Source organism: Phocoena phocoena, chromosome 9 (genome assembly GCF_963924675.1).
Source record: "Phocoena phocoena chromosome 9, mPhoPho1.1, whole genome shotgun sequence".
In the NCBI taxonomy this organism is placed as follows: Eukaryota; Metazoa; Chordata; class Mammalia; order Artiodactyla; family Phocoenidae; genus Phocoena; species Phocoena phocoena.
In genome coordinates, this window is record NC_089227.1 from 49,194,163 (window position 1) to 49,211,926 (window position 17,764).

Here is a 17,764-nt window from a genome sequence, read left to right on the forward strand (position 1 = left end):
CAACTTAGGACAATTTGTCAGACATTCATCTTTTCAGATACATACACACACAACTTAGATGAATGGGACCTATGATGGTAGTGAAAACTAACAGACTGACAAACCTAATGTCAGTCTGTACTGAAAATTCAAAAGCTCTAAGAGAAATATTTAAGATTTACATTGATTTTCAGCAGTGAAAATGATACCTTGTATAGGTCATCGGCTGATGAAACCAATTTAAAGAAATTAAGGCCAATTACCTCAAGCAGACTATTTCAGAAGAACAGATTTTATTCTATGGAATAAATGGGGTAAATTGTTGGCAGTGTGTGCAATCTAAGTACAAACAAATCAGCTGAAAGAATCCAATTAAAACGTATTTATTGCACTAATATAGCTACTTTAAATAACATGATTCATGATTCTTAGGAGTTCCAAACAAAACAAAGTTGATTTAATATTCATATTTTGGAAATCAGGTTATTTACTTTGTTTACTTCTAAACTTTACACTGATAAAATTAAAACAATCTTGTAAAGAGGTGCATGAGTTTGTGTGGGTGCTATATATTTTCAAGAGTGAACAGAATGAAGGCAAATAGGAAAATTTTAGGTAGAATTTATAGATGAAATGTAAGTACACTTTTTAATTATAAAGCAAAAATATTCCACATGGAGACCATGCATAATTGTTGCTTACAGAAGGAAAAATAAACGTTTTCATATTTTTTGATTGTTTCATTATGTATTCACCCATCTCTACTCCCCATAAGTAACTCAGTTTCCTTTCTAATACAGCGTCCAATTCCGGTTCTTCCTGCCACTTCAGAGGTCACCCACCCTCCAACAATAGAGCCGGAGCCATTTCTCTACCTTTTAGGAAAGCAGAGACTGTTGGAGGCACAGCACAGATGCTATGACCGAATGCAAAAGTTACCCCCATACCAAGGAGAAGGTAAAAAGAAAGATGTATGTGAATGTGTGTTTCAAACATCAGGAATGCAAAAGTTCCCCCCATACCAAGGAGAAGGTAAAAGAAAGGACGTATGTGAATGTGTGTTTCAAACATCAGGAAAGGCTTATTTTCTTCTGTGGGTAAATATGTGTTGACTAATTTTAATTTAATATGCCAATAGTTTTAACAGTGGCTTTCATACCGTGGTATGTTTCAGTATTTCATACAGCAGACATGCCTAGTTTCTTTGCTCAAGTTCACCTGACTGCTTTTTGGCGAATATCTGCATTTACGACAAAATTACTACACATAGCCCAGTATTCACCCATGGCAAGCAGGAACAATATAGGACTATGTGAGGGAAGGAAGTAGAGAATAACAGGAGGAGAGTTGGAAAATAGTGAGCAGAGAATTAGCCTGAGGCAGAGCCTATCAGAACTCTGTCTTGCCTGGGTTAGTTAGGTAGTATCTTCCCTTACCTGTCAATTGGGTGGCAACTCATGCTAATCCTTCTCCTTTTCTACCCCCAGTTCCCAGAGGAATTAGAAAAAGATATCTCCTGGGCAGACGTTGTTTATCTATCACCTTCTCTAGAATGCTCTGTGTGACTGCCCAACTCTTCTTAGTGCCAAGCATATTCTATTAGCTACAGAGGGCCCAGGGGAAAACAAAAGAGAGGATGTGATGACCAAGCATTGCTACATTCATTTAAATTCTCTCCCCTGACCCCTAAAGCACTTGAAAAGACCCAACAAGATCTTTTACACCCCACTGTATTCTAAGACAGCACACTGCTTCCTAGGGGGAAAATTAGTTGAATATACTCTATTTACTATACATGGTTTGCCATCAAACAATTAAGGTTTTAATTTGTAGTTCCTATTTTTAGCATTTTCCTTCAAACAAAAAAGTGAATCAGTTGAAAGACACATGTCATTCTTCTGTCTGCAGCGGTTTCAGTGTTTAAGAACCTGAAAAGGCATTATATGTAACTGCCCAAACAAACCCTTTCTCTGAAGCTAAGTAAAACAACAGAAACACAAAATTGATACTTTTAGAAACCGAGTGAGTGCAGTCTCCTTCGCTTTGGTCTTAGTCATCTTGGGAGGATGAACTTTTGTGCTATGATCATTATTTAAAACTTTTTTTATTTTGAGAACTGCCTTCAAAGCCTGAAGCTCGTTCTTTTGAATAGCTTTACGTTTTAGGGTAGATTTAATTTTTTTCAAAGAAAAAATATTCCTTTATCTGAAATTGAGAATTTACACCAGGCTTCTATGCAATGAAACACCTTAAATGCAGTTATTCTTTCACCTAATCCTCTCCGTCCATCTCCCATACATTTACTGCACATTTCCACTTGGCCATTTCGCAAGTACAATATTTTCAAATTCCACCATTACCTTACTCATAAACTCATCCCTCCTGGATACTCACTTCGGTATGTGACACCGCCACTGAGCCATTTACTCAGGATTAATATTTATTTATTTATTTTACATCTTTATTGGAGTATAATTGCTTTACAATGGTGTGCTAGTTTCTGCTTTATAACAAAGTGAATCAGTTATACATATACATATGTTCCCATATCTCTTCCCTCTTGCGTCTCCCTCCCTCCCACCCTCCCTATCCCACCCCTCTAGGTGGTCACAGAGCACCGAGCTGATCTCCCTGTGCTATGCAGCTGCTTCCCACTAGCTATTTTACGTTTGGTAGTACATATAAGTCCATGCCACTCTCTCGCTTTGTCACAGCTTACCCTTCCCCCTCCCCATATCCTCAAGTCCATTCTCTAGTAGGTCTGTGTCTTTATTCCTGTCTTACCCTTAGGTTCTTCATGACATATTTTTTTTCTTAAATTCCATATATATGTGTTAGCATACAGTATTTATCTTTCTCTTTCTGACTTACTTCACTCTGTATGACAGACTCTAGGTCTATCCACCTCATTACAAATAGCTCAATTTCATTTCTTTTTATGGCTGAGTAATATTCCATTGTATATATGTGCCACATCTTCTTTATCCATTCATCTGATGATGGGCACTTAGGTTGTTTCCATCTCAGGGCTATTGTAAATTGAGCTGCAATGAACATTTTGGTACATGACTCTTTTTGAATTATGGTTTTCTCAGGGTATATGCCCAGTAGTGGGATCTTTTTTCTTTTGCCCTACCCAGGTACGTGGGGGGTTTCTTGCCTTTTGGGAGGTGTGAGGTCTTCTGCCAGTGTTCAGTAGGTGTTCTGTAGGAGTTGTTCCACGTGTAGATGTATTTCTGGTGTATCTGCTAGTGTTGGAGGGTCTCCTGCAGAGCTGGGGGGAGGCTGTGGCTCACCGTGGGGACAGGGGCAGTGGAAGTTCTGGGAAGTACTCCTTGGCTTGAGCCCTCCTGGAGTCGGCCATTATCCCCACCCTCAGGATTAATATTTATGAGTCATCCTTGTATTTTCCTGTTTTACATCCACACCCCGTTAATTACATTTCATTAATATTCCTAAATACACTAATAGTGCCTTATTTTAGACATTTAATATCTCTTACCTGGACTGTTACAATAGTCACCTAGTTTGTCTCTCTTTTTAATCTTATCCTTAAAAGCCTTCTTATTCTCACTAAGATCTAGATTTGTTCATGTCATTCCCAATGGTTCCACCTTGCCTACAGGAAAAAAAAAAACAACCCAGACTCCTTAGGATGGCATTTAAGACACCTCATGATCTGACCCCAGCCTCACACTAGTATCAATAAGAAGGTGTATGAAAAAATAGATACTTTTACAATTGCACTAAAATTTTCCCCCTTCAAGAGTAGATTTAATTTTTGAAAGCAGTGAGAAACCACTTGGAGCCAATGTTGAAGAATACATAAAGTAACTAAGCATTATTTTAGTCAGTAATGGTGTGATTCTAAACTAATAAGACTGTTTTTATATGTAGCCCATTAACCGGCTGCAAATGCATCTCCTAAACAAGTGCATCACCCTTGGATTAACAATAGAACTACCTAAGGCAACCCCTTTGAAGGTTAATGGTTAGTAGGCTACAAATGTTCCAAAGCCTTTTATCCAGGGGTAATATTGCATATACTTTCACAAGACTTTTTTCATAGCATTTCTGGAGATATTGTAAAGGAAAGATTTTGGAGGAAATATTCCATACAGATGACAAATATGCCTTTTGAGGAACAAATGGAGAATGTCCTACAAAAGAAAAAAAAGGAAATTCCTTAGTACTTGGAAAAGTTAATACCTTTATTTTGTTGCTGCTGCTGCTACTGTTGTTTTAATATTTCCATGTCCAAGTGGAGAGTCCCAGAATAGCTGTCTATGCACTGTGAAATCCTGCTGAGGATTCTACAGTCTTTGACAACTGTAATATAATTTCTTTCTAAATGGCCAGGTCTGTATTGCAACCGTACCTGGGATGGATGGTCCTGCTGGGATGACACACCGGCTGGAGTGCTCGCCCAACAGCACTGCCCAGATTATTTTCCGGACTTTGATGTAGCAGGTAGAGTATTTTTTTTTATTGTATATTTTGCTATGAATCTTTTAGCGTTTTTCTAGTTCTGAAAAGAAAATCAGATCCAAAATATACTACCACGTCATATTCTATGCAGTTTAGCACATTCTGAAGAATTTCCATAAATGAAATATTACCCAGTTGTCTAAGATTGCAAGCTGCCCTTATTTTTTAAGTCACATTGCTGATCAGTTATGCCCCTTAGTCATAAATTATATTAAATGTTAGATAAAAATGAAAATGTTATATATTTTAAATATTTAATATTAAATTTTAATAAAAGTAATATTTCTAAAACTGAAGTTTTATTTAAATGTGTAGTTTTAAAAATTTTTCAGTTGTCTCACATTTGATGACTTATGCAAATGCTTGATGTAGAGTTTGTGCGTACTGGGCTGGTAGAACAAGCATAATGGAAATTTGATGTAACCTTGAAAATTGTATAAAACTGTCATGTGTAGGGAAGATAAATTAGAAAGTGGTAACTCTAGACATTTACCAGATTTCTGCTCCAACAGTAGATTATTAAAATATGCTCAGTAAATAAGACCAGTTAAATTAAAATGGATTGTAGTAACCCAGCTGTGTGCCCAGCCCAACATGAACAGCCAACAGATGTGTGTTAAGTGAATTTGGTGTTACTTTTACAACTAAAGTTAATTAGTAACATGGGAATATTTTCATTGACTATCATTTTTTAACTTTCCAAAACATTTTCATATATAGCATCTCATTTTATACTCACATAATATTTGACATAAAACCACAAGTGAACCCAAGTCTCCTGAGCTCTTACCTATCCCTTTCTTTCTAAGTAAGGGCAACAGTCTTGGAAAAGCATTTGAGAAATAATATTTCTAAATCACCGTACAAACTTATGCAGGTTGAAGTACTTTCAGAACTTTCAAGGGGGAACATCGTTCTCCTTCAGGCCTCAGTCTAGCCTCACTGTTATGGTTAGAAGTTGGGCGGCGATGCTTAGGCAGGAGTACCAGGTGCCAAGTGAAGTGAGAAGCTAGGGGCCGAAGTTATGCGTCTTAGTATTGTCATCTATCCAGATAGAACGGAAGTCTGGAGTCCAAGATGCTCAGTGGTGAGTGGTCGGGAGCCAAGGCAAAGGGATGTGTGAAAAGTAGGTATGAGGTTGTTCGACAGCCTCAATCCAGAGATTAGGCACTTGGGGCTGGGAAATGGGATTGGGTAGCTGCTAGCAGTAAGTGGTTCTCAACTTGGCTGAAGCTGGGGAGCTTTAAAAAATAATCCTCATCCCTGGTACCATCCCAGATATTCTGATTTAGTTAGTTTGGAGTGCAACCTGGACATCAAGATGTTTAAATGTTCTTGTGACTAAATTGGCAGCCAAGATGAAACTGTGTTAAACAATAAAGTCCAGATAAGAAAGTGGCTGGTACCAGCAAAGTGCACTTAGTAGCTCTTCCAGTAAGAGGCAGAGCACATTATCCGATGAGACTGATACAAGCCATAGTGGAAAGAGGGTCCCCGAGGAATAAAAGGTAGTAGCTGCCCAGCTCCAGGAACTGTAGGTATCAGGGCCAGAAAAGTTCCGTTCTAGGAGACTGGATAGAAAATCTGTCCCATTGAAATAAACCTGGGATTAAGATACTTAAAAAGGAATATAATCTTCATTACAAAGGAGATCCTGATGCTGGAACTAAGTGGGTCCAGATACAGACACATTGCATAAGTCCCTGTTAAGGGGTGAGATTTGTTCCTGAGAGTACAGCAAGCCTGAGCCTGCAGGAAGCATTCAGGTGGCTCTAGATGTTGAAACTAGAGCCCCTAGTTGACTGGTGTGGGGACTGAGCTCCCAGAACACAGGTCATTCCACCTCAAGCTCCGTATCTCTTCTAATAAATGTGGAATAACAGAGCACAGTAACCCCGCCGCACCTCACGGTGCTCATCTTCTTCCTCCTTCCTTCAGTGACCTCTAGGGAATAGGGCCGGGAAGAGAGTTAGAACACCCAATTAGAGGAAGGGGATGCCAGGGTCCTGACAAGAGAGGATCATCTTTGAATTATCTGGTCTGGACTAGAAGTAGCATTTTGAAGAGAAGACTCAGTGTTTTTTTTTTGTTTTTTTTTTTTTTTTTGCTTAAGATGGAAAAATCAACCTTCTCTTTCAGATTTTTCCAAGACTTGTTGGGTCAGACTTTCTACCACATTTCAGGGTTAACCTACCCATCTGGTTACCCACACTTATTGTCTGTGAATGACGAGAGGTTATTTCCCGCAGACTGAAAGTGAGGACATGAGTTAAGATGGAAAACAGCAGTCATACAATAAAATTTATGCAAGAAAGTTTCTGGAATCCAGGTTAGAGCAATTAGTCTATCCCTGAGACAATGTTTGGGAGATGCTTTTTGTGCTTCCTTGAAGAATGAGATACAAAGTGCGACCCCAGTGAGAAGAGATAATGGAAATGGGATTGCAGTGGGGCACTTTTAAAACCAGCTCAGGCCAGCCACTTCTAGGAATTCTCATTTTGTTGGAAGAGTTGGGATGTGAAGAGAGAAAGGACTTAGTGCTATGCCCTGCTCAGCACTACCTTCCTGTAAGCTCTAACTAAATGCTATTTGATAGTAGTCCCCCAGGTCTTTATCGACTGTTCCCAATAAATGATGCTTCATTAATCTTGATCTGACAGCCACATTAGAGGTAACATGAGTGGCACAAAGAGCTGTCTTGCAATCAAGGCTGCAAGGCCAGTTGCAAAGCAGCAATGGGCCCTTGCCAAAGTGGCTGTAATTATTAACTAAAAGGCAAGTTTGGGGTCACAAAACAGGGATTTCCAGGCATAGATCCATTTTTTCAGCCTGATTTTTAGATTCCTCTCAGCTGGGGGACAAATCCACTTTAAAAGAAAGGCAAACCTTAAAAATACCTATATTCAACAAATTTAAATTCTTTAGTATTTTACCATTGACCCAAGCTGTACCTTGATGATACATACAACAGTTTAATGAAATGACAGATTGCATTTTAAACAAAGTGCTTGGTAAAAGACAGGTGGGTAATGAAAGAGTGTATAACAGTATTGAAATTCCAAAGAGGCTGAGTCTGAAGGAATATGCTAGAGTATAAAAAGCAAATCCTTATTAGGAGGGATTTAAGGGCAGGAGTCAAACACTCAATCAGCAGTAATGGGACAGAGCCAGGGTGGCCAACATATGGTTGAGGACAGTGATTCTCAACCCTGATACCCTTTGGAATCAATGAGCTTCTTAAAGATGCCGGTGTCTGGCACCTCTTCAGATTAATGGAACACAAATCTCTGGGGACTGGGTTTTGAGCATCTGGAAAAAGCTCCTCCATGTGAATCTAGACCGAAGGAAGCATGCTGCCTCTTCACCGGGCAGTTCAAACTTAGACTATTTTAGAGGGAAGTGCCAATCTCAGAGCACGTGCAGAGAGGCTTCAGGCTGTGAGGGGACAGCATGTGTGGTGAGAGTGAATAGGGGTGTTTGGTTTAGAGAGGGAAGTTAGAGTAGACGTAGCCTTCCGTCAAATATTGAAAGATTTGCCAGGTGGAGGATGACAGTTTCTTGATAGCTGCAACAGTTAGAACCAGGAAATGCCTAGATCCAGACCTGAGTTAAATCCAAACAAAACAATATTTCCTACAGTGCCGTCCGTGATTGGAAAGGACTTCCTCAGGAGGAACACCCTCTTCCGTAGAACACGTTACCCTATATAGCTGCATACCTTTGTAAAAACCAAATTATATTCGTTTCAATAAAACAAAACTACTTTCTAACAATACGTTAAAGATAAAATGCTGCATTACAAACCACTTTTTTTTAATTGCAAGTAAGCTTAGAATGGTCGTTGACAAAGCATTAACTAAATCATTGACCAGTTTTCAACATCACTTTTTCCCTGCTGATTAGTGCTAACCCTTTTGGAAACATTGTTGGTGTCCAGTGGTGATTCTTTAAATAGTTTTTGTCCGATGGCAGTCACAGTAAATTCGCAATTTAAAAGTTTTCTACTTAACAGTGAAACAGATTTACATTAAGCAATGATGATTCTAATAGGCGCTTTAAAACACCTTTTGTTTGAAAAATGTGTTTTTTCATCCATTTTAAATCATTGTTGGAGTAGATATATTAAAAACAAGTCTACAGTTTTCAGTTTAAATCTTGTGCTGAGTTTGGTAGTATCTGTTTCATTCATACGATGAAAAATTATGAATTTCACCCTAAAAACTGCCAAAGTTAAAATAATTTTCATACTAGCTCTTAGCATGTTGATTTGACTAACCGCAACTTCTGATAGAAAATTATTTTAAATGTTATCAGATCTAAGTAATATTTCAGCAAAATAAATTTTTTAACATTAATTGTTTCTTAGCCTTTAAAACAATGACAAATATTAGTATATGATTCTGATTTCCATATCCTCGTGCTAAAAGAAAAACACCAGAAATCATATATAAAAGGGTTTTCCATAGGTGTGATAGCTCTTTGCCTTTGCCAATGAAGAACAATGCTTCAAAAACATTATCCCTATGAAACTATCAAAAATAAAAACTATGTGAGGATTGCAAACACACTGGTAAAATCTCTTTTCATATTTTACCAGTTCAGGATTGTTATATGATCTCTAAGCGATAAACGCATTGGAGAGGTACTTTGGAGAACTAGAAAAAGTCTGAATAACTCAGATTCTAAGTTTGGCAAAGCAAAATGGAGATAATGCTTCACATGACTTTGCTGAAGCTAAATTGAAGCAATGCATATTAAAGCATCCTGTATAATGCAGGATTAGAGGTAGTCTCTATTGACGTTCAAGTTCTATAAAGTGATTAACACTTTGGAATGGCTTTTAAGCTTTAACATTGTTTTTCCTTCTTGTTATTTTGAGATAGTAAGTTTTGTTTCATTAACAGAAAAAGTTACAAAGTACTGTGAGGAAGACGGGCTTTGGTACACGCACCCTGACAGCAACATATCCTGGTCCAACTATACTATGTGTAACGCTTTCACTCCTGAGAAGATGCAGGTAGGTTCTATTTCAAATTTCAGTATTGGGTGAGAATGCCATCATCTGTGCATGGAAATTTATGCCTAATTGTAAAACACCTGCTACCAAGACGCCAACTATTTTGTAGAAGGAAATCAGATAATGACCTGTCAATTCTAGGGACTCTGTGAAGTGGCACTAGAGAAAATGATGTTTTACTTCTTGGTTGGCATTCAGTCAGTGAGAGTTCTGTGAGCATGTGGAATCAGGCCATTTGTGGCAAGGGGAACGTGTCCATGGAGCAAATGATGGGATTCCCTGCAGTGCCAGACATTAGGCAGCATTTCCAGGAACTGCCTTAACATCTCTTCTCCTGGAAGAGTTCCAAAACTACAGATTTCTCCACAAGTCACCAGCTAATGGTTGTCCCCACCCCTGTCCTGAGATGTCTATGACAGTTTTACTATCAAGCCTTGAAGGAACTCTAAGAACAGGGCCTCTCATCAGCCCACAGGTAAGCGTGTGGCTGTTTAGATTATTTTCAGTGGAAGTCCGTTCTAACTTGCTACTTCTCGTGTCTTACTGGCTGTTAAATATTTTTACTATCTTAGCTTAGAAACATTTAAGCCAGTGGGGCGGGGTGGGGGAGTGGGGGGCAGATAGCTACTGCCTTCTTCAGATGCTTCAGAAATCTGAAAAGATCATTAAGTCTACCACCAGCCTCCTCTCCCTACAGAGCCGGGAGAAACCGTTGGCCAGCGTTTAGCACACAGGGCCTCTCTGCACAGCCCTGGTGGCTGCAAGAGAAACCTATTGTTTCCTTCAAAGATAGGCCTGTATGCTCAGTTCTTGCGAAGTTGGAAGCCATACGCACATCAGTGCTTTTGTTTCCTATAAAGAAGCTTTATGAGTATAGAAATTTTTCCTTCCATTAAAAACAAACAACAATTAAAAACAAAGAAGATGAATAGATAGCTTAGAGACCAGTTGACTAGAGGGACATCTCGTCACAGGCACAGGCTGAGGGCACCAAAGCCAGTTACTGCTTCCACAAATTGCTAAGTCACCCCTGAGAGTCAAGACACATGCCTACATCCTAGAGCTATTTATTTAATAAGGCCTGATTGAAATGACGTGTCAATGAGTACGGAATTTCCTGAATGAATGCTGATTACTTTACAGCAAAAAAATTTAACTCTTTTAGCTGAATTGTTAGAAAGAGTGCACATCAAAATAAACAATTCTCAGTGCTGCCACATTTGACCTCTTCACACACTCTGGCCACATCTGAGAAGGAAATAAAGTATTTTAAGAATAAATACTCCCCTCTGGGTACCTAACATAATGATTGAAATTCTATGCACAAATCTTCCATCTATATACAGGCAAAAAAAAAAAAAAAAAGAAATCAACCCAGAATTTATTTAAATAAAAAAACAAACACTTCTCAGTCTTAAGAATGATACAAAAATGGCAAATAAATTATGAGCTGTTGATTTAACCTTACACAGTTAGACAATTCTATTTCAGAAGCATAAATATTTTTTAAAGTATTCTAGAGGCAACTGAAAGAAAATGAATTATATAAAATTCCTTACAAATAAAATATGCAGAGATAAAAATCAAATACTGGCATTCCTATATATCCAAATTAAAAACAGTACTTTAAATGGCAAGGGGACTCAATATGGTAAACTATTTAAAAGGGAAAACTGTTAGAAAATGCTACACCTGTTTTTGTCTAGTGGTAAAGTTAGAAAAAGAGCCAGAAAATGAATTCCTGGGGAAAAAAGACAGGAGCTGAGTGTTTTCTTGCAAAGATTCCTAAATACCTCCTAAGAAGGGACCTACAAGCTATACTGAAGTTTTTATCAGTTCTAGGTATAAACCAACTATTCCAGATTTACTATCATTACCTGCAAGGATAAAAAGCACTGTTAGCAGAGCAGTATCAACAATGAAACTGACGAACAATATGTAAATGCCTAGTGAAATGATGCAACCACAATTCAGGATAAGTTGACACATTCATTTTGAAACTCTAAGGCCTACAAGGCAATACCTGTTTCTGTCTAGCAATAATGCACATAACCAAACAAAGGGCTCTGTTTTGTGAGCCTTTTAAGCAGAATTAGTGTTTCAATCTCAGACCCTTCACAAAGAAATTGATAAGAATCAAAATGTTCAAGGGTAATGATTTGTACATAAATGGTGCGTTTCTCCCAGGAATTCAAAGAACTCCATAGAAATTTTCCAGCTTATCTACACTGCATTCACATTCATACCAGGACCCAATAAGTTACTGAAAATACCTAAAGTTCCTCCCACAACCCAATAACCTGTTGTGGGAGGGAACTTAACACCAGAAGCCCAGAGATTATGTTGTCCTCCTTTCAAGCCATTGCCCTCTCTGAGTCTCTGGTTTTTTTCACCCGCAAAATGGATATTACAGTCTCTTTTTCTCCCAGACAAAATAGAATACAGGGTGCCCAACTCTGAAAACAAGTTAGGTGCTTAGAGAGTTCTACCTATCAGTAAATAAAGAAGGAAATGATCCACTATTGTCAGAGAAGTGTCATAGGTCCACCTGCCCCTAAACGTCTCTCCCATTGGCATCATAAACATAAAAGGCAACGTTGGAAAATATAACAATGTGGAATAACATAAGTAAAGAACTTAGATTTAAATGCTGAGCTATGTCTACTGCTGGTCAAAGATTATACCTAAGAGGTGTTATTTCTTTTCAATTTGGAGCACACATTTTAGTTTGTTGAAAATTAGAGTTAGGGATTCATTGTATTTTTTTTCCATATCACTGTTCAACTGACCCAGCAACATTAATTGAAAAGACCATCCTTTCCCTACTGCCCTATAGCATCACCATTATCATATATCAAGTGACCATACATGTCACTACATGCTTCTGGACTGCGTTGCACAGGTCTATTTGTCTCTCCTTGCACCAGTATCACACTGCTGGATTCCAGTGGCTTTATAACAAATCATGTTGCTCCATAGAGTAGGTCTTACCACTGTGTTCTTCAAGATTGTCTTGGCTATATTTTTTCTTTGTATTTTCAGTGCAAATTTTAGAAGCAGTCTGTCAAATTTTACATGCAAAGAAACCTTGTGATCAGTTTGAAAATTTTGAGATCTTTATCTTCCAAACATTGAATAGAATATATCCCTCTATTCATCTCTGTCTTTAATATCGCTCAATAATGTTTTATAGATTTCTGTGTAGAGCTCACATGCATCCTTCTGCAGATTTTTTTTTTAAGTTATTTATTTTTGGCTGCGTTGGGTCTTCGTTGGTGCGTGCGGGCTTTCTGTAGTTGCGGCGAGCGGGGGCTACTCTTCCTTGTGGTGCGCAGGCTTCTCGTGGTGGCTTCTCTTGTTGTGGAGCATGGGTTCTAGGCATGCGGGCTTCAGTAGTTGTGGCTTGCGGGCTCTAGAGCGCAGGCTCAGTAGTTGTGGTGCACGGGCTTAGTTGCTCCGCAGCATGTGGGATCTTCCCGGACCAGGGCTCAAACCCATGTCCCCTGCATTGGCAGGCGGATTCTTAACCACTGCGCCACCAGGGAAGTCCCCCTTCTGCAGATTTATTCTCAAGCATTTGATTTTTTTAATGCAATTGTAAATGCCACATTTGAAATTTTATTATTTGTTGTTTATGTATTAAAACTGTTCTCATTTTTTTATCCAACAATTTTTATAAAACTCACTTATTAATTTTAGTAATTTATAAATTTTATATTTTATATGTATAGTATTATATCAGCTGCAAATAATAACAGATGGATTTCTAGGTAGCCATTAAATTAATCTACTTTCTGTCTCTAAGAGATTTGCCTTTTCTGGACATTTCGTATTAATAGGATTATACAATATGTGGGTTTTTGTGACTGGCTTCTTTCACTTAGCTTGATGTTTTCGATGTTCGTCCATGTTATAGCATGTGTAAGTACTTCATTCCTTTCTATGGCTGAATAGTATTCCATTCTGTGGACAAACCACATATACCAGTCGATGGACATTTATGTTATTTCCACTTATTTTTTTTTTTTTTTGCGGTACACGGGCCTCTCACTGTTGTGGCCTCTCCCGTTGCGGAGCACAGGCTCTGGACGCGCAGGCTCAGCGGCCCTGGCTCACGGGCCCAGCCGCTCTGCGGCATGTGGGATCTTTCTGGACCGGGGCACGAACCCATGTCCCCTGCATTGGCAGGCAGACTCTCAACCACTGCGCCACCAGGAAAGCCCCTAAACATTTTGTGTACAAGTTTTTGTGTGCACATATGTTTTCATTTATCTTGGGTCGTCTTTTTCTTGATCAGTCTTGTTAAGGGGTATTGAAATTATTTTTTTGTAAGAACTAGGTTTTGTCTTTGATCCACTCAATATATATTCAAGTTCTCTTTATCATTTCTATTTCCTTTCTTTTACATTCTTAAAGTTTAATTTTCTTTAGATGGAAATTTAGGTCATTGATTTTCAATCTTCTTTTCTCACATATGCATTTTAGTCTTTAAACTTCCCTCTATGCACAGCTTCATCTACATCCAAAAAGTTTTGGTGTGTCGTTGTGAGTTCTTCTTTGATCCAGTGTTTATTTAGAAATATATTGTTTGCTTTTCAACAATATGAAGGTGTTTTTTAAGTTATCTTTTTATTAATGATTTCTAGAGTATTATGGTCAGTGAAGATGCTATTTAAGATTTTAATTATTTGAGCTATATTCATTTGCTTTACTGACTAGTGTATGTCAATTTGGATATTCTTTGTGCATTTGAAAAGAATGGGTATTCTGCAGATGTTGTGTGCAATGCTTATTATATGTGAATTAGTGAAGTTTGTTGAGCATGTTGTTCAAATCTTCTATAGCTAGATTTTTCCTCCCTGTGTTCATTCTATTGATTACTAGGAGCTGTCAGTTTTTGCTTTATGCTCTGTGTGGTGCATAGACATTTAGCATTGCTGTATCATCCTGACTTAACATCTGGACTCGTATGATATCACACCAGTTTTCTTATGGTTAGTGTTTACCTGGGCCATCTTTTCTCATCCTTTCACATCCAATATTTCTGTATCCCTGTATTAAATAATGTTCCTTACAACATATAATTGCTTTAAAAATCATCTATTCCAACCTCATGATTTTACAGATGAGGACTACTGCAGTCTGGAAAATTGAAGTGACTGGACCTATGAGTGTCACACAAACACTTAACGATAATACTCTGAGTAAAGCATGCTCTAATGAATCCCATCTTCTATTCTTCCCACCATGTCATGCATATTCCAGTAAAACTGATATTCTTAGGAAAGTTAATCTATTAATCCAATTTATAATTCAATATAATTTAATTCTCTAAAATATTTGTTATCATTTTAGTCATTTTTTTAAAGGAGAAAAACATTTGTTGATTTACACTATTTAAAAATAAACGTTTTTGGGCAGAAATTGAGACAAAGATGTAGAGAACAAACGTATGGACACCAAGGGGGGAAAGCGGTGGGGGGTGGTGGTGGTGTGATGAATTGGGCGATTGGGATTGACATGTATACACTGATGAAAAAAATAATTAAAAAAATAAACTGTTTTCCCTCTTCTATAATAATTTATTCACCTATCTGCTTTAGTAACTGGTTTTGTTGTTGTTGTTGCAGAATGCATACATTCTGTACTACTTGGCTATTGTGGGTCATTCTATGTCGATGTTCACCCTGGTGATCTCTCTGGCGATTTTCATGCTTGTTAGGTAAGTACACCTATAGCATCTGCCTTTTATTTTCTTAGGTACTAAAATAAATGGTATACTCTGCAAGAGTGTTGGGCAGGGAGAAGTCTGCTGATTACAAGACATGTAACACTGGGAGTCATGAAGTAGCAAGAAAAATGAAATTAATTAAAATATGTTTTTTAACCCTATCTTTGAGGAAAATAGGATGGATACATATAATTTTCAAAGGCGATATGCCTCCTTCCCCAAATGAAATAATCCTGTGAGCCCGTAAATACACTGCATTAACATGGTAAAGTTCCACTTACCATGGCTAAGCTTCCATGAAGTATTGAGGAAATAATCCTCCTCCTTCTTTTACCCTCACTCTAAAATATGGAGGTGGCCACAAGTTCAAACACACCCTGCTTAATTATGAGCTGTACTGTAAGTGGATTGGGCCAGAAGAGAAGTGGGGCTGGTAAGGCCATGATCATGTTCAGCCAGAAAAGGAAGTTTCTTTTGGCCTTAACTAACTCAGCCAGAGTCAAGGAGAACCTCTAGAAGAAGATGGCCTGTTGTCAAGTGTCAGTTTTTTGCCCTTGCACACCTACCATTGTTAACTGAAAGTGTCTTCTAAGAACTGTAAGAAACAAAATTCCAATGAGGGTTTCTATTCTGAGGCTGTGTCCATACAAATGATTGCATTACCTATTGCAAAATGATTAAGTTGATATAGATACTGATTTTACAATAATGGAGAATTTAAAATATTCTATAGTTTTAGGAATGACCACAATGTATGTGAGATAGTAACATGTTAAATTTGATCCTAAAAACATGTCCTAAATTTCGTGGCATTTTTTTAAATCAAAGGCAGGAGGCATGCTACAGTGCTATTTCCTTCCACTGATACTTTTTTTAGTGATATTATACAAATGATTAAGAAAAGTTCATAGGCACAGACTACAAATAATTCTCCACACTTAAAAGATGTGATATGTAATTAAATGTATAGTGATTCATATATAAAATAACAATCTTAATTTGACTTTTGTTAAAATATTGCCATGATAATACTAGAAAAAATTAAACCAAGGGGAGAATCACACTTACTACACCCTTAATACAACTACAATTATTCTTTCCCTTGACCCTATTTTTTTTTTTTTTTTTTTTTTTGGCGGTACGCAGGCCTCTCACTGTTGTGGCCTCTTCCGTTGCGGAGCACAGGCTCCGGACGTGCAGGCTCAGCAGCCATGGCTCACGGGCCCAGCCTCCCCGCGGCATGTGGGATCTTCCCGGACCGGGGCACGAACCCGTGTCCCCTGCATCGGCAGACGGACTCTCAACCACTGGGCCACCAGGGAAGCCCTCCTTGACCCTATTTTTAATCTTTGCCTATAACTTACATCATAATTACATATTGTATTATGTCAACATCATCAATTTATGTTGATTAAGCAATATAACTGAATAGCAAGTTTTTAACTGAATAGCAAATAATAACAAATAAGCAGAGAGTGAGCTTCTTCCATATTTGGTTTAATAGGAGAAAGACTGATAAAGCAACAAGACATGAAGGATTAATTATTAGAATAATTTTTTCAATTATAATCAGAATACAGCAGAGTAAACACATAGCATGATTAATCTTTGAATGTCTATTCATTTTTCAACTACACTTGACCACAGAGCAAAAATACATCATCATGGCTCTCATATAACTTTGATTAAAAAGTCTGTCACTAACAGTCTATTCTTTAAATTTGTAACTCTGCAATTAATAAATGTACACAGGACTTTAAAGATAAAAAAATGTCGAGGGAGATTTCTTAGTTCTTCTCTAGTCACTTAAATAAGTGATGAGGTCTGAGAGCCAAATCAGCAAAGAAAGTAAGAATGTTCTTTAAATAATTTCTCTATTAAGCCACTAAAGATGGGTGTTTAAAGTGTAGCACATAGGCAAAGTGAAATATTTCTCAATTCCAGTTAGTCCCAAAACAAAATTAATCTGGTAAAATCCTTGGGAGTGGGGGCATACTATCTAGGAAGCACAGATTTTGCCCTTACTGTCTCTCTGTTTCAAGAACCTTCCAAACAGTAACTTAAGTCTTGGGAGGAAAAACATGTCTTATTGAGGTAGAATCTGAATATAACAATGGGAAGACACAAAGTGAAACGCTTGGTTCTCTAGGGTACACACAGTAAAAGGTGACTAGGATACAAAAAACACACATGCTGAGATGCTAAATATTCAAATCCAGAAGCAGTCATGTCTGATTTTTATACCTGTTCTTAATCTTACCTTAAAGATCTGCCCAAACTAAAACTATCAATGCCATCTGTTTTCCTTAAAGTATGTTTCTAATTTGTCACATTTTTTCTTACATTTGGATTTCAGAAGTATTCAAAGTGACTGTGAAAATAAAAATAAAATAACTGATTTATGACTGCATTTTATCTTTTAATTAGAAATATTTTCCCAGGTGTTTTTTAAACACTCAACATCACCCTTGTGATATTTACTGCACATTACAAGGGGAGGTTTTACAATTTATGTACTTAAATGGCATCATCTGTGTGAAACCTGAGCA

The 17,764-nt window shown here is 37.7% G+C and overlaps 1 protein-coding gene across 2 annotated transcripts in view; it reads left to right on the forward strand.

Annotated features, from left to right (window-relative positions):
- The window catches only part of CALCR (calcitonin receptor), a 150,155-nt gene that overhangs the window by 87,971 nt on the left and 44,420 nt on the right, over positions 1-17,764 (forward strand). For both annotated transcript variants that reach the window (XM_065883454.1, XM_065883453.1), the window contains exons 4-7: positions 780-936; positions 4,339-4,449; positions 9,372-9,484; positions 15,115-15,206. In XM_065883454.1, coding sequence (XP_065739526.1) covers positions 780-936; positions 4,339-4,449; positions 9,372-9,484; positions 15,115-15,206 — 473 coding nt within the window. The remainder of the gene's footprint in view (positions 1-779; positions 937-4,338; positions 4,450-9,371; positions 9,485-15,114; positions 15,207-17,764) is intronic.